Source organism: Chroicocephalus ridibundus, chromosome 9 (assembly GCF_963924245.1).
Source record: "Chroicocephalus ridibundus chromosome 9, bChrRid1.1, whole genome shotgun sequence".
Classification (NCBI taxonomy): Eukaryota; Metazoa; Chordata; class Aves; order Charadriiformes; family Laridae; genus Chroicocephalus; species Chroicocephalus ridibundus.
The window spans coordinates 21,431,167-21,443,886 of NC_086292.1; the positions used below are offsets into that span (position 1 = coordinate 21,431,167).

Consider the following 12,720-nt stretch of genomic DNA (forward strand, 5'->3'; position numbering starts at 1 on the left):
CAGTGATTTGGCCTGAAATATTTTTGAAAGATTTGTCAGAAGCTATCACATGAAAACTAAAAGGACAGAAGAAATGACTGTAAAATTAAATTATTCACTTTTCCACGGGGACAATGGAAAAAAAGGGCAGCCTTTAAAGGATTAGAATAAATCAGCTACGGCAATCAAATCTGCAAATGCTGCAAAATTGAAAGATGATTGCAAGCTCTGCTGAAGCCAAGCAAGGTCAAGATTTTAATGAAGTTCCACTAAAAATGCATAAGCAGTAATTGCATGACTGAACTAAAAATCTGAGAAACAAGGTTAAACAGGAAAGAAGTTGGGAGTTACAGTTACAGTTGCTGAAACATTAGCTCAAACATTCCTAAACTGCTCACCAGAGAAAAAGATAACACATTTTCCACATTGGGGCGGATTTTCTCAGCTCGGTTCCTGTGCGCCTAAAGATAAAAGATATGCACATCAAGCAGTATGGATATGTATGGAGAGCAGGAGGGGACAATGCCCCACTTCTACCTCAAGAAGCCTTTTATCTCTCATGAATTTGTATGTGCTTGGCCCTTTTAAGTTTACAGCCTCCACTGTCCCACCACAAATATCCTGAGTGTGCAGCAGTCAGTTTATTTCCCTTCCTGTAATTTATACCTTCTACTCTGAAGCTTTGCATGTGCAGAATATCAGACGGGTTAAATTGCAAGCGCTGAGGCCACTTGTATATGTGTCTGTTGAAATGGAAAGAACAGAAAATACCATCTCATTTGAAAATTAATTTTAGCTGCCTGTTCCATTTGTAAGCGTTCCCTTCAGCAGAGTGATTTCTCCCATGTCAATTGTCTCAGGAACAAAAATGGATAAATAGACACCGGCTCCTTTTGTTGCACGGTGTGTTAAAGAAATTCTGTAAGCTAAGGAAAATATATGTAACCTAATCAAAATTCAAAGACATCCCTTTATTCTTACAGATATGGAAAGTACAGCCTCATAACTATACATTACTTATGGAGCTTGCGAAAACATAAAAATTACGTTCTATCAGGTAGTTTAACCATTTTTTGGTACCACACCTATTGTACTTTATGCTGTAGAGAATCAATATAAACCATTTTGATGCTATTTTCTGATAGTTGTTGATGAAAGAAAGATGGGAAAAGACATGGATACAGAACAAGGAGTCAAGAAATCTGGGCTGGGTTTTTTTTGCTGAGCTGCTTTGTTCATGACATACCTAGAGACTTTGATTTCAGTGACTCAGTTTTCTCATCTGTAAAATGTGGATAACATCTCGATGTCTCTCTGTGGAATGGCGAAATTTAATTTCAGCATGTGTACAAAGCACACTGAGACTGCTAAGTGGCAAGGTATTATTAGTACATATTATAAACACAAACTTGGGAAATTTGGCACAGAATATTTGGGGTTTTTTCCCCTTTATCTGACCTTTTGTTTTAAATAATAATAATTGCCATTCTATTAACACTGAGAGGAAACAACCGACAAAGGATTCTCTGTACACACATGCTAAAGCGGGGAAAGCCAACATAACAAACAAGAAACAAAGAACAGGGCAAGTCTGTGGTCTGAATATTCTAACATAGAGCTCTGCTCTGAATTTTTGTAAGGTTCCTTTTTATTCTCTTGAAACACTACGTGATCTCACTGCTACTTTTTCTGCATTCTTCCCATTTATGGCAAACCTCTGACAGGTAAACTTTCCATTTATGACTTCAAGGGGAGTTTTCTGCACAAGGCCCTAAGAAACTACCCTTTAATATGGCCACGGATGCCGTTTTATTCTCACTCTTCCCAGAGCTTAAACCCAGAGGCAAAATGAGAAGAGACTATTCCAGAATTCGTTGATAACCAAGTAGGCAGCAAAATTCAATCCATTGACAACCAAGTAGGCAGGTGACAAATTCAAGTTAACACAGAATGATACCTGGGAGTTCCTTCAACGAGGCTTGAGTGATGTTTTTCCTGACTGGCAGGACCTTACTCCACTCTTCTTTTGGAAACACGTACAAAACCAGTGGTGCTTGAAACACAGGACTTAACCCTGTCACGAGCCAGCGAGCGCCTCGTTATGCAGCAGGTACAACCCAACTTGTACATTTGTGGCTGTTTCTTGGGAATCCAGTGAACCTAAACTTCCATAGGACTGACAAATTCCAGGATGCGCTTCACCTTTAGACCATGGGCCACTCGAACTTAGCAAATTATCCGCAGCACCGGGCAGCCTCAACCCTTGCAAGTTTGTCCAGCCATGCACATTTTCCATTGCTTCAAGGCAACACTGCATGTGCTGTGACAAGGTGACTCCACTGAGCCATCTCTTAACTCCCACCCGTCTGAAGCTGAGCCTAAAACTTGGTGAAGCGCCAGAAAGCTCAGCCCACTTCCCCTTGGCTGGAGCCTCTTTGTTGGAAAAGTGAGTTTACAGCCGGACCGTTTATAACGGCTCATTACCCCGGACAGCTGGCCGAGAGGTCTCCCTCTGCCAGAGCTCCCCGTCGGAGGGTGATGCATCGTCGTTAATGGCGGGGGTAAATTTGCAGTTGTGGGGGCAGAAGTCACCGCCATTGGCCGGCCTGTCGGGCAGTTGGCGAGTAGGCCCCGTACCGCTCTGAGGTGGCCTGGGCTGCCGGGCCGGGCCCCGTGGAGCAGCCGTTTCCAACGGCTCCTTCACCGCGGGATGGAGCAAAGGGGAGGCCCATCAGGCCGCCGGAGCCGGGGGCAGCCCCGTGGGACGGGGTGGGGGCGGTTCGCTACACCCCGGCGTGGCAAGTCCCGAGCGGGGTCTGTGAGGTGAGGGGCCGGGCGGCCGGTACGAGGGGCCGGGTTCGAGCGGGATCTCTGAGGGGCCGGGTCAGGCGCCGGGCGGGCGCTGAGGCGAGGCGCGGCCCGTCGCGGCCCTGCCCTGCCCTGCCCTCCCCGGCGGCGGCGCTGGCGGGCGGCGCGGAGCCTGCGCACTGCGCTCCCGCGTCCCCCTTCTGTCCGGCCGGCAGTCGCGCGTCCCGGCGCTGAAGATGGCGGAGGGTGGCGGTGCGGCGCCCCCCTCCTGCTCTTCCTCCTCCTCCTCCTCCTCTTTGAAGGGGCTGCGGGAGCAGATGGGTGAGAGCGGGCAGCGCGGCCGCGGGGGGGAAGAATAATGGAGGGGGGGGGGGGGTCTAGGGACCCGCGTTCCGGCGGCCCAGGGCCGGGTGTCCCGTCCCCCCCCCCCCCCCCCCCCTCGCCTTCCGCCTCGCAGGACGCCCGGCCCCCTTCCCGGGGCGTGGGGGGAAGAAGAAGGGGCAGCGGGATGTGGGGCCGTCGGGCTTTGTGTCCGGCTGGCGGCGGGCTGAGGGGGGGGCCTCCCGCCGCCGGGGCTGCCCGGCCCCGCTCCCTCAGTCTGCGGGGCTGAGGAGCCTCCTCTCGCCCCACCCCGCCCCGAGGTGTTCGTTGCTGGCCGGGGACCTCTGGCAGCAGCCGGGGCGGCTGCAGGACACCTTCGTGACACGGAATCGCCCGGTTTTCACCGCTTCTGGGCGGGCTGAACTTGGTGGCTCTGGTGGCTGTCGCGGGCGGGCTGGCGGCTCTGGCAGGCGGGTCGTCCCAGCGGTGTGTCCGTGCAGGAGGCAGGGACAGGCACTGGCATTGATTCCTAACCAAACACTCGATAACACTTTAATTAATTATTTTTTACCTTTTTGAACCGGCGTCTTAGGAGATCTAAAGGAAACTCTGCTTTGGTTTTGTCCTCGAGTGTGCTTATGTGCCTATTTATACTGAAGGTCCTTAATAATACCATACTATGCAGTGGGTATTGTGCAGGCACGGTGTATGTGCCGAGCATAATTTCACGGTGCATCTCCACATGTTAGCTTTGTGGGCGAGACATAAGAAAAGGTAAATGTTTTCTTATCGCAGACTAAAAATAAGGAAAGGGCTTCGTGGTTTGATCTGAGCTAAATAACCTGGACTATGTACAAAAACTACTCTGACAGCCTCTGGTTTGATTGTTTTCATGTACCTGTGTAATTACATAAAGAAGAGTGCTGGTACAAGGTCCTGAATGCACAACTCTCATCTGGCAGTCTTTCTTCAGTGTGTTGTGTGTCAGAAATATTATTTAATTACTTTTTATTTTGCTTTCAAAATTAAGACAGTCTAGTGCTCCAGAAGGATAACGATCTGCCAAAAGATAGTGCTTCTCACCTGCACAGACCATGTCTATTTGATCCTTATCCTCTTGGCTAGAACTGCTGAGTTTTCTTTTGTGTATTGGATGCACTTATACTGTGGCTCCTAAGTTTTTCTAAAAACGGGCGCCCACATCTGCTGACAGCTGTCGTGACCTAGATTTTGTCCCGAAACCAGAGGTGAAATGTTCCTTGAACCAGGCAGCTCCATCTACCTTTAGATATGCACGTGTTCTAATATACACATCCTGTTTAAAAAAAAACAAAACAAAACAAAACAAAAACCAAAACCCCTCACTGGATCCTGGAAAGGCTAGACCTTGATTATTTTTTTTTTCCTGAGGGGGCAGAAGTCATTGAACCAGAATCTGAACTTCAATTTACATTGAGTGCGTTTCTAGCAGTTCCCTGTTAGAAGAAACTCATTGCTGATGTGAACTGAAGCAATACTGTCTGCGAGCATGCATGCCACTGCAGTTCTGCTCCTGCCTTCTTGTCAGTAGCACTCCCTCGCTCTCTGGGGAAAGCAAATGATGTTTAGAAATCATCCTTGCAATCCGGTGGTTAACAGTGGAACCGGCAAGATAATTGCCACTGTATTTGCTGCTGTTTGGAGAAGTTGTGAGCAGCAACCGAGTCTGATACCGCAGCTGTTTGGAGAAGATGTAGAAAAATAAGACAGCAGGAGGAACCTCGTTCGGTCCCACACTACCGTTCAGCAGGTTTGGAGGGGAACATAACTTTCTGGCTTTCTAAGCTTCGGTTGGCTGCGTGGAGAGCTTCTCGGTTCCAACATACCTGCTAAGTAGAATACTTGCACCCAGTTTCTGCTGGTCTGTGGGCAGTTATGTACTTTGCCATCTTAATCAACCTGGAGAACAAACATCTCTGCAAAACAAGTATAGTGCTGTGCGCCTTCAGTCATTTGCCAGTGAACTTCTGTTTGGGAATCTCATGCTTAAAGACAATAAATACAAATTTACAGCATCTTGCTGAGAAACCACAGCCCTTTCTGGTAGTCTGACTGGGCGGTGTGTACATATACCTCCTGTGTAGTTACCTTTTGCACAGGTTCCTTTTGTGGGTCCTAATTACAAGACACTGCTCGGTTCTCGTTCCCTGCTTCCGCTCTCTTTTACTAGCCTCTTGATGCTGGTTTGGTCTGTGGCTGATTGGTGCTTGTTAATTATTTTGGGCCTTGAAAGTGTAGAGTCCACAGTGTGGTGCCACTTGTTACTAACTTCCATACCAATGTGGTAAGTTTAAAGAGAAGCTTTTTCTTGCCAATTCAAGCTAGTATTGAGGTGAGGAAAAGGTGCTTCTCTTTCTTTGAGTATCAACTGTAATTAAGATTCTGCAGGCCAGATCATGCCTGCTCTGTCAGTTCTGCTATTCCTTTGTAATAATTTTCTGCCCTTATTCTCTTGTCCAATCTTATTTCCTTTAGGTGAAGGACAAAAAGCAGCATTTGCTACTACAACTAGAAGCTGGTTAACATTTCTATCAGTGATGCGTGATCATCGCCTAACATTAGAAATGAATTGTGATTGTACGCTGGTGTGTAAATGGCAGTTTCTTACGCCATTCTTACCATCCGTTCTTGCTGCTGTCATCCTTCAGGGATGAAGAGGAATTTTTTTCTCATATTCTAATACCATAAGCACTGCTGAGTTTGTTAAGATTTGAGAAGAGGGGAATAGTCAGTTACTTGTGGTTTAGCCAGCAAGTGAGGTTTTTCTTGAGTAGTATGGGTAATCAGAATAAAAATACTTATAATTTAAGCTGTTGTAGCCTACATTTATTGTTTTAGCTTCATTTTCACTGAAGTACTAAAGTCTTCTGTCCTTTCTAGTATCAGTGGTAGAGAGTGTGTATTTGCTTTTTGTCAGAGCCTGGCTTGACTGTTGCTAGGATTTCTATTAGTGTATTGAATCACTGATGTGAAGGTTGTTAAAAGCAGTATATTAAAATGCTATATGTATGTTTTTCTTTTCCAAGATCTAGATGATCTTTAGGAAAGGTGTCTCAGGACACGGGACAAAAATTAAGTGCCTTTTTCAACAAATCTAGCTGCAGGCATAATTCTCATGACCTGCATGGCCAAGCCCAGTTTGGTTGGAAGTCGTCTAATAAAATAACAGCTTCATTCCGTCTAATCAGTTGTTTCTCCCTGTGTAAGTGACACTGTCTGGCTTTGTCTGTCTTGCCTGGAGCACATTTCCTTGCGACTTCTTTACCAAATGCACATATATAGAATTGGCATGAAAAGAAGGCTGGATGGATAACTCATAGTGAAACTTCATTGCTCAAGCGAGTAGTCGGGAACACACACAGAATTGTCTGGTCTCTAGGTAATAGTTATAAAACGTAACTTACGAACAAGTTTGTACCAACACCCATGGAAGTACTGGTGACCTCCTTGGCAGAGTCTTGGTGACAAAGTCCCACAAGAGAAACTGGTGAGAGCGCTCTAGAGAAAATGCTTTGGGATCCAGAAGCATCTGTCAGTTGAAAACTGATGAATTGACCTCTGCATCAGAGCTGCTTGCTGGAAGAGAGAAAGAATTTACTTTTGAATTTGGATCCTTAAAAGCCTTTGGGTTTTACACAGTAGTTGTGAGTAGAGGTGGGCTTCAAAACTTGTCTGGGAAGTTGCAGGACAAGGAAACTATTCCTTTGCCAGGTTTCTGATAGCATGGGGCTGCTACAGCAAAAGCATCCTCAGCATTCGGTTGTTGTTTTACTTCGTGGTGTTTGTACCAATGACTTGTACATGTGCCATCTGCGGAGCAAGGTGGCACAGTGACCAGGGCATTCAGCTGCTGTTCACTAGGCCTGGCTTCAGTTTCTTGTTTGGTCAAACTCGTAATGACTTTGGAGAAAGTCTTTAAGGTTTTTCTGTGCTTCGTCTTTTTTCCCTGCATGGAAGTAGTAGTTATGCTGCTTTACAGAGTGCCCAGGTGATAAATGCAAAGAACTGCACATAAATTGGATTTCACGTAGATCCCAGGGGTGAGAGAGAACATTCCCAAGTCAGGCTGAGAACTTAATGTAATTGTAGTGGTTATGGGCTTTAACTTCGTTTTCTTCTTGTTCACGGAAATGCAGTAGTACAGAGTAGGGATAATGTCATGCTGATTCATAGAGATGTATGCAATGTGCTTAGCATTTTGAAGATTACTTCTAGTTGTAAATGGTTTATAAAAAAAAAAAAGTTTTATTCTAGTTTAAAACTTCAAATTCTTGAGATTTCTCCAGATCCATTCAGGAAAGATATCTACCTTGCTGTAAAGCAAAAAAGAAATCTCCAAACCATGTGCATATACAGCGTATTTTTGGAAGTTTCCCATACAGAATGTTCCATTCTCTACATGTTTCTTCATGTGTTAAAATTACAGACGATAGATTTGGATTCCATGCTTCAATTCAGATGGAAGTATTAAACAAATAATGACTTGCAAGGATCATAACTCTAATGGTGAGAGCCCGGAGATGCTGTGGCTTGTGCCATCCCTAACTGGGCATAGCTGTAAAATGTGACCAAAAATAAAACAGATAGCAATTAAGAAAAGCACTGGGTTCCTATGAGATAAATGGGACAAATACTCTGGGTTAGTCATAATTGTAGGGGTATCAAATGCTGCTGTCTGTCTCTAAACTTGATTAAATAACTGGAGGCGCTTGTAGTCCTCTTGTGAACCTTGTGACCCTGACAAATGAAATTCTGAGCATGCAATTTTAATGACTTCTCTGAATATGACTTATCAGATGACTTGTAATATTTTAAAAACAAACTAGGGACTTCAAATTCCTGATCTACCACAAATAAATTAGCACCGTTTAGCTTCCAATTACGTGGCTTACAACCAGGTAATTCTTAATTGATGATATGCTTTCGATGGGTTCGCACATGCCTCTCCAATAATTAGAACTGTTCTAGATGCTGGTGATTAACTTGTTTGGAGTGTGGGATTCATGGAAGAAAAATCAAATGTTCACAAGGAATGATGTGGTTTTGTTTGCAAGAGAAGCCTCAGCTGCCCTGCGTTGTGCCGCAGCCATCCACCCCATGTGCCTGTGGTGTTCAGTCTACTTCAGTGGACACAAGCGTTTGCTTTTCAGGAAGGCTGTCCAGGTTGCTTGACATTTATTTACTTCTAAATTATTTTTTTTTTTTTTTTAAGTTTTGAACTTCTGCTTTCTAGGCGAAGGATCCACAACTGAAGTTGCCTTTGAAGACAACAGTTACTGCTAGCTGTGGTCAGAATACCTCTGTCTTTCCTCATAGTGTTTTTTGTCTTCATAATTCACAGGGAACTCTTAAAATACTGTTTTATGAGTGCTTAACTGGTTCTTAATTTACGGACACCCTCTACTGTTTAAATGCACTGACCTGAATCTTGGGAGGGAGCAAAGATACTGTAGTGGCCTGTGAATCACCTTCTCTGGGCAAGTGTTTTAAAGCTTCCAAGTGTTAAAATTCTCCCCCTCAAGTCTGAGAGGGATTGGCTACAAGAACATAGAAATCCTGTAGAGATCTTTATATTTAAAGAACATAATTTAATGGAACACAGTTATTCATTTGAAAGTTTAGCCTCTGCTTAGTTTTTCCAAGAGAATTTCTTAAAGGAGCATAATTTTGTGGCAGTGTGTTGATGAATGATATGTAATTTGTGTTCTGGACCTTGGAAACTGAGGATGGTTGTCTCCAGACCGGATCAGCATGTGTCGCCTTACTTGCTTCCAGATTTCTCTGAAAGACTTTCTGCCACTAGGTAATGAATTAAGCAAAAATATAATCTCTTTATTGGTCTCTTTTGCCCTTTTATCCTGCTTGGGTTTTTTACATCCGTTTGTCATTTTTCATTCACCCATTCTTTAAGCTCTTTGGGGTAGAGACTGGTTCGTGATTGCTTTGCTGTGGTCTTATATTACTTGTAGTGGAATGCCTCAGAGCATTAATTAGTTAGGTTAAGCATAGAGTTTTAAGAAAACTTGCAGTTTAATTCATTTTACGTTTTGTACCACTGTGTCCTGCTTTAACCAGTGGGTTTGCTGCTTTAAGAGCTGTTAGTGTCTTAGATTGTTCTGGTACATGACTGTATTGAGTGATTTGATTTGAGTCTGGTCTCTTGGGGGTAAATGCCAGTACAGTCCTTCTTCTTCTGAAGCAGAGACAGTGTTTGAATGAGCTCTGAAGTTGCCATAAGAAATTCATCAAGTGTAAAGGCAAAAGCAGTAGGTTTCACTGCTACCATGTAAAGGAGCTATTATCCTTCCATCTAAAGAAAGCTCAAAATGGTGTTTTCACAGGGTTTGTCTCAAGTTAGTTGTGACTTGTAGTGCTAGGCTGTGTTCTTTGCTGGCATTGTTTGGGCTGGGTGTACTAAACAATAGCCAGCCTGCAAACAAGAGGACAAAAGCATTTACAAGAACATGCTTGGAGCGAGCAAAAGAAAGCAGACTGCTCAGGAAAGGGGGAAGTGGCGGGTAGAAGTTAGCTGATTTCCAGCGTTAGGGACAGTACAATATAAAAGAAAGAAATAATACAATGCGGAAAGCAGATGTGAAAGAGGAGGAGAGAGCAGAGGTTTGTCTTGAAGTTACTTTTTTCCGTGACACTGCAGGAGCGTGAACAGAAGTCAGTTTAAGGCCAGAGCTGGAGGAGTAAAGCAGAACTAGCTGATCTCTGGCTGTCTGGCTTTTGATGACACTTCAGCTGAAACTTTGGTGGGAACTAAACTGATCAGTGCAGGTTAAAAGCAGGACTGCTCTGACATCTGTTAAGCCAGACCAATGCGAGTGACCAAAAAAACATTAATTTTTTTCTAATCTACTCCAGGAGCCTGAAGCACTGGAAAAGTGTTAGTAAAGAAAGAAAATGATCTATCTGTACAGCGAAGTGGCTAGTAATAGTCTTCTACTCCGTGTTTGAAACTCCACAACTTGACCTTTTTCATCCTGTAGCTGTAAAACCTGTGTCTAATTCTGTCAGGTTTGGAGCGTTTAATCTGTAAAATCTTTATATATAATATATATCTTTATATATATAATATAAAAAAATATGTAAATCTTTATATATAAGCATTTAAGTTACGTCACAATGTCACATAGCTACTACATTTCACAGTGAATCCACTTGAAATGATGTAAGGGCATATTTATTACATAAACTGCTTTCATTTTAGTCCAGTGTATTAGGCTATTTTGGAATTTCCACTATGCAGAGACAGGTAAATACTGATTTCTGTTACACTTGGGAAGGTTCACAAAGGACTTCTAGTCATAGTTTATTGCATCGGCATTACAGTGAGTGTCTAATGTATCTTTAAAAGAAATCACTCAAGGTGGATGAAAGCAGTTTCTGTTTGTTTTGCTGTTGGTGAGAAGAGTTTGTAGTTGCCAACCCACAGAAACTTTGTGCAGAAATATTCTCTTTACGTCTAAAATGCAGCCTTAATGTATTCTGGTGGAGAATTTTACGGAGAGCACAAATACCTTAGTGCCTTGCTCTTTCACTGCGAAGCATAATGAGCGTTCCAGCCTTTCCAAACCTCTGGCTTCCCTGTGGCTGTGTCTTACTAAGCTTCTAGACAGCAAAGAAACAAGAGCACTGCATGGCTTTTTGCTAAAGAACACAATTGGGACTATAAGGTGTCTGTACCCTTTGTGTAGGAAGCATCGGCTCTAAAGAGAGGTCATTGTGCAGATAAGCTTGGTAAGCACAATGCAATAAACAGATTAATAACTAATGCCAGGTAGAGCAGTGAAATAATCTGCAAGTTGGGAATAAGCAAGTTGGGAATTTGTGAATTGGAGAAGTGTCCTCTTTGGAGGGCCTTTTTGTACAAATCGTGGTATTGTATCAAAGGAGATTGGTGAAAGATTTTGTTCTTTTAAAAAAAGAAAAAAAAGGGGGGGTGACAAGTGGATCATGCAGAATGCAAAGCCTTTTCTAGTCCCTTTGGGAAGGTGAGGGAGAACCGTGAGCAAGAAGAGTCGCAAAGGGGAAAGTGAAGGCAGCAAAAAGTCAATGAGTGAATGGAAAATAGAATGTCTGCCATGGTTCGGTTTTATTTCTTTCAAGGGGTGATTAGTAACATACCTTACTAATGAAGAACCCCAAATTGTGAAGCCAGCTGTCTTTTCCAGAGAAGGGAGTGGATTTACCTTGTCAGCCCTGTGTACACAGAACAGGCAGTGCTTCTTCCCAGCCTTGTGATGGCTTCGGCAGGAGTTGGTGACATCTCTTTGTCCTCTTTAAGCGTTGTTCCCATTCAGTAGAGAGAAGTCTAACTCTTGGCTGAGCAGTGTGAGCAAGGTTGAAATAAGAGAATACAAGTGACAGCAGGAATCAGTAAGACGCCATAGTGCTTGGACTGAGGGTGGTACGCACCTGATGCGGCTGTCGGACAATAGTACAACATCTCTGTGGAAAGGTTTTGGAGATGGCTGACAGTTCGCTTAAGGACAAATTTTGATTCCTTGCTCTGTGCTTGCATTACATTCAAGTTTGGTTTAGATGATGTGCTTCCCCTAGGGAAAAACAGAGATCAACCCACAAATTAACTAGCAACCTTCCTGGTGCGCCTCTGATCATGCCCTAGGCTGAACGAATACGGTAATGTGTCTTGAGATTGCTTCAGCCATATCTATGTAGGTTTCCTTATAAGAAATAAGTAGTATTTTGTTAATGATTTAGTATTTTTTTTTTAATGTTTCCAGCTCTTAAGCTGAGTGTGGATGTTTAAGGATAAGTAAAAAACTTACATTCTTGCAAATATGTCTCAAATACTTACTTGTGGAGCTGCTAATTCATATACTACAAAGGAATGCTTGTGTCAGGAGTTTTCCAGTGGGATTGATGCTCGCTGAAGAAATCATCCTAAACTGCCTTGAACATTGGGAAGAAAACCAGATTGTTGTATAGAATTAACTGCAGAAATGGGCTTAAGGGGAGGAAGGCACCTAAAAGTAACGAAATAGGGGAGTAAATATGGAATGGAAGTGTTGTGAGTAGAGTCTGGAATAAGGATAAAATGACAGGAAGCTCTTCTGGCCTGCTGGAGCCGAGTGACAGCGTCCACTGCTTTCTGGAGATCTGTGTGCTTCCCATCTGGTGACTGCCCAGACAAAACAGGATAACCATCTGCTTTCCAGCTGGTCTGTCAGAAGGTGCCTACTGGGAGGCTCAAGTGTTTGGTTGTGGAGCCTGTCAGTCCGTGCAGCCCAAAGATGGGACGTGAGGATCAACCGGGAACGACAGAAAGAAGGAGGAAAGTAGGGAAAAGAGGAACACATACAGAGAGGGCTTTTCTGTTCGTCATGAGAAGCTTTCTGTGTTGTCCACTTGTTTGTGTGAGAGTGCATCCTCCTTCTGGTGTCCTTTAAACAAGGAGTAATGGTGTAAAACCAATACCTGATTTTTTTTAAAGCATCTAATACATGATCTTGCATCCGTTTGTCTTAACCTGTGTTAATTAGTGAGTGGAAATCAGCTTAAAAGACACTGTGCAGAAATCTCAACCTTGAATGCTGACTTCCC

General features: G+C 43.7%; 1 protein-coding gene across 15 annotated transcripts in view; it reads left to right on the forward strand.

The window, feature by feature from the left end:
* The first annotated feature begins 2,972 nt into the window (after positions 1-2,972).
* Positions 2,973-12,720, forward strand: part of MAP7D3 (MAP7 domain containing 3) — a 47,335-nt gene continuing 37,587 nt past the window's right edge. For all 15 annotated transcript variants that reach the window (XM_063347337.1, XM_063347335.1, XM_063347338.1 and 12 more), the window contains exon 1: positions 2,973-3,108. In XM_063347337.1, coding sequence (XP_063203407.1) covers positions 3,024-3,108 — 85 coding nt within the window. In that variant the 5' untranslated portion in view covers positions 2,973-3,023. The remainder of the gene's footprint in view (positions 3,109-12,720) is intronic.